Raw genomic sequence first — 11,320 nt, forward strand, 5'->3', positions numbered from 1 at the left:
CTCAGCCTCCTGAGTGCTGGGATTACAGGTGTGCACCACCATGCCCAGTTTCCTTTAAGCTTTTTATTGTTTGTGTATCTGTCTTGTTTTTCATAATCTTATCATTGGAGTCATAAATTATAAATAGTGGGGTTTGACTGGCTGTGGTGGCACACGCCTGTAATCCCAGCAATGGGAAGCTGAGGCAGGGGGATTACTGAGTTCCAGGCCAGCCTGCGCTACATGGCAAGACCCTGTCTCAAAAAAATAAAAATAATGGGGTTTGTTTGTTTGTTTGAGACAGAGTCCCGATATGCAGTTTAGGCTGGCCTCAAACTTGTGGCAATCCTCCTGCGTCAGCCTGAGTATAGAGATTATAGGTGTGCACTGCCATCCCTGGTTTATAAATAGTGTTTGATGGTGCTTTTTTCATACATCATTACATTTTGTGTTACAATCTTGGAAGTTTCCATGTTAATAGCTGTGTAATAGCAACAGGATTAATTTCAAGTAATTCCTTTATTTTAAATGTATATGTTAATCAGATTTTTTTTTTTTTTTGGTTCCGGGAATCGAACTCATGACCTTACACTTGCTAGTCAGGCACTTGAGCTACTGAGCTATATCCCCATCCCTAATCAGATTTTTCTAAATTAACTTTTTTTTTTTTTGAAGCAGGGTCTCACTCTGCAGTTCAGGCTGGCCTTCAGTTCACTTTGTAGCCCAGGCTGACGTTGACCCTGCAAAGATCTTCCTGCCTCAGCCTCTTGAGTGCTGGGATTACATGCCCAGCTAACAATATGTTTTAAATTACACCTCAAACTTGACCGTACCCCAATTAAGAAAGTTTATGACTCAGTATAGTGGCTCAAGCCTGTAATCTCAGCATGTGGGAGGCTGAGGCAAGAGGGTCACTGTGAGTTCGAGGCCAGCCTGGGCTTCATGAGCAAGTTCAAGGCCAGCTTGCGCTACATGGCGACTGTCTCAAAACAGTCCAAAAAAACCACTTGTCTTCCATGGTCCTTTGACTTTGGGAAGAGCCAGAGGTTGCACGGTGCCAGATTTGATGAGTAAGGTACGCGACACCTTGTAACAGTTAATGTGTTGGCCTTTCCAGTGGATGGCACTTGATAGCAGTGTTCAGTGTATTTTTGATCACACCCCATATTCTTTCGGAAAGTTGCTTTGCTTTGTTTATTCTTTTACTAAGACAGCTCATATAATGTTATTATTACAAGTTTATTGAGTCACGTTTTATAGGACAAAAAATTTGCTTACAGTTCGATAACATTTTCACAGCTGTGGTGTTACGGAGAACATCTGTTCCTGCTCCATGGGAAATGCCTGACGGTGGTTCCATGCAGGTGCGGTGCGTCGTCGTTAGCTGGTGCCCTTGGGAAGCTCAGGCGTGCTCAGGACCCAGGTAGAGCCTCGCTTCTCTGTTCCTAACGTGAGCCGTTCGCTTAGCCCCCAGCCTCAGACGTAGAGTCCCACAGCCTGCTTTACAGTTCCTGTGCTTAATTTGAAATTCGATGCTGTTCACTGAAATGTTTTCATCCAGGTGGCTACGCTGGGGACAGTCACCTTGCAGACGCCACTGCACCCTGAGGAGCGCGCTGTTCTGAGTGCCAGCGCTCTTCTGAGCTTAGGGCAGTGGGAGAGTCCTCAAGGAAAACACCCCTACCGCCCTTCTTTACTGCCGGACTCATGTCTTGCCTTAACGTTGCACAGCTTTGTGTATAGTTCTTGACTGACTGTGGTTTGAGGTTCTTAGTAGAATTGTTTTGTTTTGAGAGTCTCACTCTGTAACTCAGTCTGGCCTTGAATTCACTGTGTAGCTGGCCTTAAACTCATCATGGCAGTCTTCCTGCCTCAGCTTTCTGACTGGGTGTTATAGGTGTGCACCATCACACCCGGTGAAGTTAAGTTGTTAGTGGAATTATATGAATTTTTAAAATGCCTTTCTTGGGCCAGGGATGTAGCTCAGTGGCATATGCGCCTGCCTGGCAAGCACAAGGTCCTGAGTTTGATTCCCAGTACCAAAAAAAAAAAAAAAAAAGAAAAAGAAGATTGTTAGGGGCTGGGGATTTAGCTCAGCGGCACAGTGCCTGCCTGGCAAGCGCAAGGTCGTGAGTTTGATTCCTGGTACCGGAAAACAAAACAAAAACTACATTCTAAAAATGCCTCTCATATATATATATATTTTTTATTGTGTTCTTTAGTTGTTGGATACATAACAGTAAGTCAAAAAATTCTAGAAACTGTATTTTTTGTCTCTTTACAGGCTCTCAAACCATGCCCCACTTTGTAAACTGGGAAGTAGCTCAGGGATGTGAACCCGGAGCCCAGAAATCAGAGCAGTTGAGAAGAATTGTAAGTTCAGTAACTGAAAGCCGTGGTGGGACAAATGACGAAAACAGTGAAGATGCTCAGTTTCAAAGTGGAAGTAACACTTTTCCCTGTGACAGAGGCACAGCAGGAATGTGCTGCTCTTTTCAGAGTGTTTCATGTTGTTCCAAATGTGTGACATGCCTTTTCTATTAAGATCTTAATCAGTCTACTTCATTCCAGCTAAGAAGAAAAAAGAGTGAAGTAAGTTTACAGCCAGAAGTTCCAGCATCTGAACAACTTTTATCGACTATAAAGGTAAATAAAGACACTGGAAATTAAAAACAAATCACATGATTAAAGAAAATCGTATCTATTTTTTATTTGACCTTTTTTTTTTTTTTTTTTAAGATAGTCTCCCTCTGTAATTCAGGCTGGCCTGGAACTCACTATGTAGCCCGTGCTTGCCTTGAACTTGAAGTGATCCTCCTGTCTCAGCCTCCTGAGTGCTGGGATTGTAGGTGTTCGTCAGCATGCCCAACGTTTAGTTTATGTTTTTACTGGTATATTTTAGCTGTGCACAAAGTGAGCTCAAGGCCAGCCTGAGCTGCATTGTGGACCCTGTCTCAAAGAGACAAGAGCAAAGGTAACATTCACCATGGGAAACCGATGCCTGTACGTGATATATCTGACTTTCCCCGTCCCGTGTGCTACCTTCAGCCCGCCTCCCCTCCGTGTTCACAAAAGCTTTCTTCCATTTTTTTCCTTCCACTCTTTTCTCTTGTCCTTTTCTTTCCATCTCCCCCCTCCCTTGTTCCCTTTCATTTATTTCACTGAAGAGTATGACCTCGAAATGTATCCATTTAGCTAGAAATGTCTCGAGCTTATCCTTGTGACAGAGTAGTACTCCTTTGTATAAAAAAAACAGCCTGATGTGGTGGCACACGCCTGTAATCCCAGCACTGGGGAGGCTGAGGCAGGAGGATCACTTGAGTTCGAGGCCTGCCTGAAGTGCATAGTGAGACCTTGTCTCTAAGAAAATAAAAATAGAGGTTGTAATTGTATAAAAAAAAATCACATCTTTATCCATTCATTGGTTGATGGGCATTTAGGTTGTTTCCAAGATTGAGCTATTACAAACTGCATAAACGTGCATATAAACATGCGTGTGCATATATCGCTGTGGTGTGATACTCTTCATTCTTTTGGAAAGATGCCACGCAGGGGAGTAGCTGGGTCAAGTGGAGCCTCTAGTTTTAGTTTTTTGAGGAGTCTCCACACTGATTTCCACAATGGTTGCACCAGTCTACACTCCCCCAGCAGTGGAGAAGGGCTCCTTTTTCCCCCAAAGCCCCTCCAGCATTTGTTATCGGTCAATTTTTTGATGACAGCCATTTTTTCTGGGATGAGATGGAATCTCACTGTTTTAATTTGCATCTCTTGAATGACCAGTGATATTGAACATTTTTTTCTTCATCTATTTATTTGCTATTTCTACTTCTTTGTCTAAGAAGTGTTTGTTCATCTCAGATGCCCAGTTTTGGATTGGTCTTTAAATTTGAGGATTCTGATATTTTTAGTTCTTTACATATTGTAGATAGTAGTCCTGGGCTGGGGATTTAGCTCAGTGGCACAGCGCCTGCCTGGCAAGCAGAAGGTCATGAGTTCAATTCCCGGTAGGGGAGGGGGGACCAAAACCAAAAAAAAGATAATAGTCCTTTGTCTGAGAATAAACACTTCTTAGAGAAGTACAGATAGCAGATAAACATTCGATGATAATGGACAAGATTTTATCCAGGAGTGGTGGCGCACACATTCAGTCCCAGCTGTTCGGGAGGCTGAGGTCAGAGATTCAAGGCCAGCCAGGGCAATTCAGGAGGGTCCTGTCTCGAAATAAAAAGGGGGATCTGCAGGCCTGGCTCAGTGGCGGGGCACACCGGGGTTCCGTACATGGCATTCCTCTCCACCTCCAAAAACATGAGGGTTTCTGAACCCTCAAGTTCCTTCCCTTTGCCGTTTTTCCTTATCAAGTTGGAGCATCAGCTCGTCTCACAGGAGTGCATTTGTACTGTTAGTGGTTTGGGAAAGTGTGCTGGGAAATTGTACATTCGCAGTGGCATTTACTGGTGTGCGGACTGAACTGTTCAAGTCCGCCCTTTCAGAATGGTTCGGAAAAGCACATTGAGGTGGAGCTACGTAAATTCTTGGCTAAGTGGACCCCTGACTCTCACGCGGTGCTCGGGGACGTCGTGGCGGCGCTCCTGGGAAGAGGTGAAGCAGAGCCGTCCTTTTACCCCCGGAGCTGCCTGATGCAGCTGCTGCAGACGCACGCGCTCTCCCACAGGTAGGGCTAGGGGCCCGGCGCGTGCCCGACTCTGTGACCTCGCTTTTTACCGCTGACGTTCTTATTCTCATAAAAGTGGCTCTGGCGTTTTTTTCTCAGCTTGTGCCCTGGCCTGATGGACACTGCGTTAGCAAAAGCAGACGTGCAGATGCTGCAGCTCTGCCTGCGGCACTTCCCCGATGTTCCTGAGTCTCTTACGTGTGCCTGCTTAAAAATTTTCCTGAGGTAAGTTAGAAGCCAGAGGTCTTTTTCCTTCGCTTCGTTTTAAATCTCTTACATTGATGCCTAAAATTTTGAATGCTTGGAAAAGGAATTTTCCACAAGCTCAGAGAATAAGAATTAACCCGTGGCTTTCAACGACCCTCGCAGCATTGGGGATGACAGCCTTCAGGGAGCCCACGTCAGCATGGAGTCGGTGTGCGAGCACAGCAGCTCCGAGCAGGACGAGAGCACGGAGGAGCAGCCTGAGATTCTCCGCAATGGCTTCAGCCCCGGAGACAGCAACTGCGGCACCTGTGAGCAGGAGCTCCGTGAGGAGCCTCAGGGGCCGGCAGCAGAGGCCGCCTCGTGCCCGGTGACTCCCAAGAGAGCCGCTCTCCTGTATCCTTCCGTGGCTCGGGAGGCCCAGTCCTACGCCGAGCAGAGCTAAGGAGTAATTAGAGTTGAAGGATGTTTTCGAGCTTCTGCTTGAAAATGGATTATATTCACTTGTACAGTCAAATTATTCGCTTAAATTTGTTCTCTTAGTTACATTTAGTTTAAGCTGGGCGTGCTGACCTATGCCTATAGTCCCAGGCTGGAGAGGTTGAGGCGTGAGAACCGCCTCAAGTTGGAGGCGCGGGAGAGGCATAGTGAGACTACGCAATGAGGTCCTGTCTCAACCCCCCCCACACACACACACGTACTTTTAGTTTAGCCATACAAAAGTCAAGGCTCTTACGTCTAAAAGGTAGTATTCTAGCCGGGCGTGGTGGCGCACGCTTGTAATCCCAGCACTGGGGAGGCTGAGGCAGGGGATCGTTGTGAGTTCGAGACCAGCCTGGGCTACAAAGTGAGCTCAAGGCCAGCCTGAACTGCATAGCGAGACCCTGTCTCAAAAAGACTAAGTAAATAAATAAATAATAAAAGGTAGTATTCTAGCGAGGCATATTGGAGTACTACAGTCCTAGCACTCAGGAGGCTGAGGCAGGAGGATCACCATGAGTTCAAGGTCAGCCTACACTGTATAGCGAGATCCTGTCTCCAAAAAAAAAGTAGTGTTCTAAACAAAACCTAATGACTGCATTTATAATACTCAGGGTTTCCAGGTGAATGTGAATGAGTTAGGAGCGTTCAGTAACCTAGACAAGTAGTACTTCTGTATATATTTAGGGAGAAAATGACTCACGTTCTCAACGGAACAACATCTGCATATATAATTTTATTTATTTTACACCCCTGGTATTATGGGTCAAGCCCAGGGACACTGTACCACTGAGCAATCGTCGCAGCCCTTGAGTAACCTCTCACTGAGTTATCCTGACTGGCTGGCCTCAAACTTGGTGGTCCTCCTGCTTCAGCCTCCCCAGTAGCTGGGAGTACCAGCATGCACAGCAGAGCACAGCTTAACTTCTATTCAGTGCAGTAAGATTTTTCCTTCAGTCCCAAGTAGAAATGGCATTCTCGGTTCAGCATACAGCGAGACGTTCCTCCTGCCTCACCTGAAGGACATCCCCGCGCAGCATGTCACGGTAGGCGCTCCTGGTGGGGTGGCCGCACTTGGTGTGTCCCTTTTCCCAGGCTTCAGCAGTCCAGGTTAAGCCCCCTGAACTGTGAGTGCGTAGCCACTAAAAACAGTTGCTGAGAGAGGAATTCTCTCCCTGCTATTTACAGACAGAGTAAACGGCCCATGAGGCCAGATGAGCCCCTCGGTGTCGGAGGACACTGTTCATTTCTGTGCCCCCGATGAGTGCCTTAATGATGTACGGTTAAATTGAGCAAACTCTGAGATTCCCTTCCGGTAACTTCTTTAATGGGGATCAAACTCACGACCCTGTGCTTGCCCGGCAGGCGCTGCGCCACTGAGCTAAATCCCCAGTCCTCGTTGCAATACCTTTATTCAGTGTATATGCAGGGAAGAGTATTCTATTAAAATAATAAACTGAGCCGGGCGTGGTGACGCACGCCTGTAATCCCAGCACTCGGGAGGCTGAGGCAGGAGGATTGTTGTGAGTTCAAGGCCAGCCTGGGCTACAAAGTGAGCTCAAGGCCAGTCTGAACTGCATGGCGAGACCCTGTCTCAAAACAACAAAAAAATTAAAGTAAAGTAAAATTAAATTAAATAATAAATTGACTTTTTTCCCCCCTTGTAGCTATTTCTGCAGTATCTGTACTTCCTCTATCTGAAGTGTAGTGAGAATGCTACTATGACTCTTCCTGGAATGCACCCTCCAACTCTGAGCCAGGTCAGATCCTTTCTCACTCTGTATGAAAGCGTGTGTGCAGTGTCAGCACCTGGAATTAGTAGCTGATGTCTCCTGGTCCCTTCCACGAGGAGACCATGTGAACCTCCTCGCTCATTATATACACAGACCATTGGCGGTTTAGATGGAGGGCTCTCAATTTAGTACATAATTTTCTCGATCCCTAGTTCTACATTATAGTTTAAATTCCTGATTATTCATTATGACCCTTTCCAAGAATTTCCTTGGCCTTGTTGGGAGAGGACAAAGTGGGTTTATACCGGTAATAGGCTGTCCCTCTTAGCCGGGTGTGGTGGCACACTCCTGTAATGCCAGAAGCTTTACAGGAATTCTAGTACATAGGAGGCTGAGGCAGGGGGATTGCTACAAGTTGAGGGCCAGCCTGGGCTACATAAACAAGTCTTCAGTGAGTATCTTCGTACAGATACCTTTAGGTCGTTTTGTTTTCTTTTGAGACAGGGTCTCACTGTGCACCCCAGGCTGGAGTTACGTTTGCAGTGCTCCTGCCTCGATCTCTCCAATGGTCCACCCCGACCGGCAGCGTACCTTCGTACTTAGGAGGGAACAGCTGTTGGGTGGATTCCCACAGTGGAAGCTCCTGGGTGGGAGGGGCTGCGCTTTTAGTTTCCAGAACGCAGGCCACCCTTCGAGGAGCTGTGACACACGCACTGCCCGGACCCAGAATTGAGGCCGTTACTTTCCTCATTCTTCCTGTCACCGAAACTGGAGAGCTTTTTACTCTTTGCCAGATAGGGAACACATGTTACCATATTTTAGTGTTTTCTGAGAGCTACTGAATCAAGTTATTTGTTGATTTTTCTATTGTATTTCCTGTCTTTTTTTGGCATTTAAACTATTTTTTGTATATTAAGGAGGTTAGTCTTTATCAAATAATATTAGCATTCTTTTCCCTAATTATCTTTTTATTCTCTTCAGTATAGCTTTTGAGTTTCTGGCGTGGACAAATTTTTATGCTATTGAAACGTACTAAGCTTTGCCTTCATGGCTTACACCAGTCATGCTTAACGCTCTTCCCACTCTAAAATGATAAAAAACGGGCCTCCTGTCCTCCTCTCGTGTGTTCACGGTTTCATTTTCCGTGTCTGACTATTTTCTGTTCTGACACAAGGTCTTGGTAGGCTGCCCACACTGGGCTCGAAACCCGCCTGCCTTCCGCAGAGCGGGGTTACTGGGGTCCCCCACCACGAGGGGCGGGGCTACGTCCACAAATGTCTCCTGTACTTTACTTTCTGGTAGCTCATGTATGATAACGGAACCCCTTGTCGTTGGGGTGCAATGCATCTTGCAAAGTAGATGAGTGGAACCGGGCGTGGTGGCGCATGCCTGTAATCCCAGCACTCAGGAGGCTGAGGCAGGAGGATCATTGTGAGTTTGAGGCCACCCTGGGCTACAAAGTGAGCTCAAGGTCAGCCAAAACTGTATAGCGAGACCCTGTCTCAAAAAGGCAGAAAAATAAAAATAAAAAAACAAAGTAGATGAGTGGGTTCTTTTTATAGCTACAGATAATTATTTTGAAAATGGTTTAAAATAAAAAGACCAATATTGTCTTGGATTAACATTCACAGTGGGGCTAAAATTCATGTCACCCTGCCGGGTGGCTTGTACCACCTGTGGTACACGCATGACTATCCCGTGGGGTGGCTTTTATTAATTTTATTAGTAAAAAGACCAGTAAAAGTGATTAGATCCACTTATACAGTGTGGCAGTGGTTAGGCTGCCCCGTGGGCCAGCCCTGCATGTGCCCCCGGTGCTGGCTTACGCTGGCGGGAGCGTGATACATGTCATTCCACTTTCCTATTGTAGATTAAGCCAATGAAGAAGATACGCCTTTGCTTACAGCAGTTATAAAAGCAAAAAATTTTCAGAAATTCACCTCTAAATTATTCATACTGTTACGAATACTTATTTTTCTTATAACAGTTTATTAGAGTTTTGGGCTTTGTAGTATAAATGAATCTAAAATTAACCTTACAGTCTTTGTGTGTGTGTGTATGTGTGTGTGTGAGAGAGACACGGGCTAGCTGTGCAGTCCAGGCTGACCTTGAACTCACTATGTAGCCCAGGCTGGCCTCAAACTCGTCAATCCTCCTGCCTCAGCCTCCCGTGTACTGGGATTACAGGCGTGCGCCACCACACCCGGTTTAAACTTAGCCTTAATTTCCTTTTTCTGTTTCTTTCAGATTATGGATTGGATATGCCTACTTCTAGATGCTAATTTTACTGTTGTCTTAATGATACCGGAAGCAAAAAGGCTACTGATAAATCTTTACAAGTTCGTGAAGTCCCAGGTTTGTGATGGCTTAGTACGTCCTGGTTCTGCCTGCGCCTCTGAGTTACAATGTGTGCTTTGAATCTGTGCATGGAGGGACCGTGGGTACGCTCAGGGGTTCGAGTATTAACGTGCTGAAGGACGAGGTTCAATCCCCAGCACCCCCAAGAAAATCCTTCATTGAAAAGTCATAAGTAATCATGGAAAACTTGTTTATATATAGAAGTTAGGGTAAAACTTACTCTGAAACTTTTTTTTCTCCAGATAAGTGTTTATTCTGAGCTCAACAAGATTGAAGTAAGTTTTCGGGAGCTACAGAAATTAAATCAAGAAAAGAACAATAGAGGATTGTATTCAATTGAAGTGCTAGAACTCTTCTGACGTTACTAGTATTTCCTTCAGAGACATTCAGAGACATTTGGTGAAACCTTTACGTGGAACCCCCCACCCTGTCCAGGCAAGGGTGGTTTCGAGTGTGACCATCTCCCAGCGTGCCAGGAAAGCGCCAGTGCGCTCCCGGACCGTCGCACGCGGGTGTCCTCCTGGGACCGCAGGCCGATCGGCGCCTGTCCTGGACGGGACACTGCTCACAAGAGGCTAGGAACTTTCTAAAATATGTGACTGAGCTGATTTTAAGGAAACGTACTTGTGTATTGATAAAAGTCTAATTTCTTACCATGTGTTTCGAATAGTTTTTCTTTCAATAAAAAATCACCGTTGAAGCAGGGGAGTAGCATTTTATCCGTGGGAAGCCGCCGCAGCGCACACCAAGGCTGTGACGGAGTGAGTGCCCCAGCGGGCGGCGGCCCTCGCGAAGGCGTGTGCGGCTCCTGGGTGTCCCGCCCTTCACCTACTTCCACTCGCCTTGCAGAGCGGAGGGTTGAAAAATAGCTGCCCCTGCTTTGTCCTTACATTCCCGCTCTGGCTAACTGATGATACCAGTCAGTTTAGGTTGTAAAAATGTATTACCAAATTGGGAAAATAGTTACAGATGGATTGGCAGTGGACTTTGTAGTTTTAGCTGTTTGGATTTAGGGCAGATGGAAACTTCAGGTGTGGTTCTAGAGTGTGGATTTACAGGCTTCATTTTAGGTCGTGTGCTCAGCGTAACTCGGGCACAGCTGTCCTGCCTATACCAACAGGGTCTCAGTTTTTTTGTTGTTTTGTTTTGAGTACAGAGGTTTAAACCCAGGGCACTGAGGTACTTTCCCACCTCCTTCCTTCCTTTGTTCGTTTAGAAATGCTTTTGCTAAGTTAACTAAGCTGAGCTTGAATTTGTAGCCCTCCTGCCTCAGCCTCCCCGAGTCCTGGGATTACTAGTATGCACCACCATGCCCATAGCTTTCTCCATCCTTTGTTTTTGAGACAGGGTCTCACTGTGTAGTGTAGGCTGGTTTTGACCTTGCTTATGTAGCCCAGGCTGGTCTCAAGCTTCGATCTTCCCGCCTCAGCCTCCCACGTGTTGGATTACGTGCAGTGCTGGGATCATAGCCTTTGTGCCATCACTCCCGGGCCCTCGGTTGTTCCTAATCTCTGTGCAGTGTTGGAAAAAAAGAAAAACTAAACTAAAATGACAGTAAATTTTTTCACAAAAAACACGCAACTAAACTTTATTGGCAGGTTCTTCATGACAGCTGATTTAATTGTAAAGTTTAACAATACTAAAGTTTATGGGCAGGTTTTTCATGACAGCTGATTTAACTGTACTTATAAAGTTTAATAATTTGTTTTGTAAGTATGGGTCTCACTATATAGTTCATATTGGCCTTGAACTCGCCTTGTGGCCCTGGCTAACCTTGAACTCCTAGAGATTCTCCTGTGTCAGCCTCCCAAGTGCTATGATTATAGGCACGCACCACCATGCTCACCTCAGTTGCCTTTAAGAACAGGGTGCTAGCTGGGTGTGGTGGTGTACA

At 46.0% G+C, this 11,320-nt stretch overlaps 1 protein-coding gene across 2 annotated transcripts in view; it reads left to right on the forward strand.

The window, feature by feature from the left end:
* The window catches only part of Nol11 (nucleolar protein 11), a 28,347-nt gene extending 18,221 nt beyond the window's left edge, over positions 1 to 10,126 (forward strand). Inside the window, exons 9-18 of one of the 2 annotated variants that reach the window (XM_005402157.2) lie at positions 1,279 to 1,402; positions 2,264 to 2,352; positions 2,551 to 2,625; positions 4,470 to 4,651; positions 4,751 to 4,876; positions 5,021 to 5,251; positions 6,303 to 6,381; positions 7,003 to 7,095; positions 9,316 to 9,423; positions 9,669 to 10,126. In XM_005402157.2, the coding sequence (XP_005402214.1) occupies positions 1,279 to 1,402; positions 2,264 to 2,352; positions 2,551 to 2,625; positions 4,470 to 4,651; positions 4,751 to 4,876; positions 5,021 to 5,251; positions 6,303 to 6,381; positions 7,003 to 7,095; positions 9,316 to 9,423; positions 9,669 to 9,785 (1,224 nt within the window). In that variant the 3' untranslated portion in view covers positions 9,786 to 10,126. The remainder of the gene's footprint in view (positions 1 to 1,278; positions 1,403 to 2,263; positions 2,353 to 2,550; positions 2,626 to 4,469; positions 4,652 to 4,750; positions 4,877 to 5,020; positions 5,252 to 6,302; positions 6,382 to 7,002; positions 7,096 to 9,315; positions 9,424 to 9,668) is intronic. The other variant, XM_013503234.1, reaches the window with a different exon arrangement.
* The last annotated feature ends 1,194 nt before the right edge of the window (positions 10,127 to 11,320 follow it).

This window comes from Chinchilla lanigera, unplaced genomic scaffold (genome assembly GCF_000276665.1).
Source record: "Chinchilla lanigera isolate Chin_1 unplaced genomic scaffold, ChiLan1.0 scaffold00077, whole genome shotgun sequence".
NCBI lineage: Eukaryota > Metazoa > Chordata > Mammalia > Rodentia > Chinchillidae > Chinchilla > Chinchilla lanigera.